This window comes from Microcebus murinus, chromosome 4 (genome assembly GCF_040939455.1).
Source record: "Microcebus murinus isolate Inina chromosome 4, M.murinus_Inina_mat1.0, whole genome shotgun sequence".
In the NCBI taxonomy this organism is placed as follows: Eukaryota; Metazoa; Chordata; class Mammalia; order Primates; family Cheirogaleidae; genus Microcebus; species Microcebus murinus.
The window spans coordinates 54,389,834-54,391,843 of NC_134107.1; the positions used below are offsets into that span (position 1 = coordinate 54,389,834).

Sequence of the window (2,010 nt, forward strand, 5' to 3'; positions counted from 1 at the left end):
CATACACACTTTCTATTTTTGGTTTTTATCTATGTTCTTCAGGTGCCAACTACTGTCATTGTTCTTTGGTGTCTGTCAATACATGCTTCTCCACCAGTCAGAACAAACCCCTATCCTGTCCCCCACACAAAGGCATTTATTTTTGTCTATGTTTGTCTTAGTTTGTTTCCAGATTACAGAAGAAAGCAATGGCCTCAACTCAGTGATTAATTATATGCACTGCATCCATTCTGCCAATATCAATCCACCAAGAGAAAGGCTGGGTTCTTGTTGCTGCCTCCTGAAGACCATTTGTTCTCACCTCTTGAAAAAAGGTGGGCAAGATTGATACCATGGTGCAGAGGAACCACAGTGGGAGAGTGAGTGAGTTTGTGTTGCTGGGATTCCCAGCTAGTGCACCACTGCGGGCACTATTGTTTGCCCTTTCACTACTGGCCTATATGTTGGTGCTAACAGAGAACATACTCATCATTACAGCAATCAGGAACCATTCCACCCTCCACAAACCTATGTATTTCTTTCTGGCTAATATGTCCTTTCTGGAGATCTGGTATGTCACTGTCACTGTTCCCAAGATGCTTGCTGGCTTTGTTGGGTCTAAACAGGGCCATGGACAGCTAATCTCCTTTGAGGGATGCATGACACAACTCTACTTTTTCCTGGCCTTGGGCTGCACTGAGTGTGCCCTTCTTGCTGTTATGGCCTATGATCGCTATGTGGCCATCTGCCATCCTCTCCATTACCTTGTTATTATCAGTAGCAGGTCATGTGTGCAGATGGCATTTGGTTCTTGGGCTGGAGGTTTTGGCATCTCCATGGTCAAAGTTTTTTTCATTTCTCGCCTCTCTTACTGCGGTCCCAACATCATCAACCACTTTTTCTGTGACGTCTCCCCATTGCTCAACCTCTCATGCACTGACATGTCCAAAGCAGAGCTTGCAGATTTTGTCCTGGCCATTTTCATTCTGCTGGGGCCATTCTCTGTTATCGGGGCCTCCTACATGGCCATTACAGGGGCTGTGATGCGCATCCCCTCTGCTGCTGGACGCCATAAAGCCTTTTCCACCTGTGCCTCTCATCTCACTGTTGTGATCATCTTCTATGCAGCCACTATCTTCATCTATGCCCGGCCAAAAGCACTCTCAGCTTTTGACACCAACAAACTGGTTTCTGTACTCTATGCTGTGATTGTACCACTGCTCAATCCCATCATTTATTGCTTGCGCAACCAAGAGGTCAAGAGAGCCCTACGCTGTACTCTGCACCTGTACCAGGGCCAGGATGCTAACCCCAGGAAAGCTAGCAGAGATGGGTAAAGGGGAGGTATGATGTCTGATAAAATGCTGTTGAAGTCAGGTTCAAGATTTTTTTATGAAGTCCAGTGGAGTTCTTAGAGCATAAATGAGGGCCTAAAGTTTCAACGATATCACCAAGAAACTGACAATGCTTCCTTATAACTAGTACAGGAAGAGGAAAAGGGATGGATTACAAGCTACAAATTGGATTTCTGCAGTACACAGCCTTAAAATACAGGCTGGAGGTTGGTCCTATATTGTCTGCTTCATTGTAATTTACACAGACACTGTTCCATTCAAGGAAGCACAGCCTTCGTTATGGAAAAGCAGTATGAGATTTCTTGGTGTGATCTTGTTCAGCCACAGCCCGCCAGCTGTAGCCTATGAGGTAATAGAGGGTAAGCAACCAAGAATTTGTGTACTGGGAACCCTATCACACTTCCTGAACCACAGGGGTTTCTAGCTTCATTTCCTAATTTAATGAGGTCATTGTCCACACTAAACTGCTAGCTGAGTGTATTTGTTTCCTTAAACTTCTGTCTCCCTAATTAGACTATAAACACCATGGAGAATGGATCACATTTGCTTGTACATCATTTTATTACCTTGGCTCAGAACAGTACCTAGCACATGATGGTTATGAATAAATATAACAAAAAATATAGTTAGGAGCCATGTAGGCAAGGACTATGTGTCATGCTTATATATGGGGTTG

The 2,010-nt window shown here is 44.4% G+C and overlaps 1 protein-coding gene across 1 annotated transcript; it reads left to right on the top strand.

The window, feature by feature from the left end:
• Positions 1-332: 332 nt before the first annotated feature.
• LOC105859892 (olfactory receptor 226-like) lies at positions 333-1,316 on the top strand. The gene has a single exon (XM_076001391.1). The coding sequence runs from the start codon at positions 333-335 to the stop codon at positions 1,314-1,316; it is 984 nt and encodes a 327-aa protein (XP_075857506.1).
• The last annotated feature ends 694 nt before the right edge of the window (positions 1,317-2,010 follow it).

What these genes read in the sequence shown, in the direction of transcription:
- LOC105859892 (XM_076001391.1), top strand. Translation starts at nt 333, where the DNA reads ATGGTGCAGAGGAACCACAGTGGGAGAGTGAGTGAGTTTGTGTTGCTG.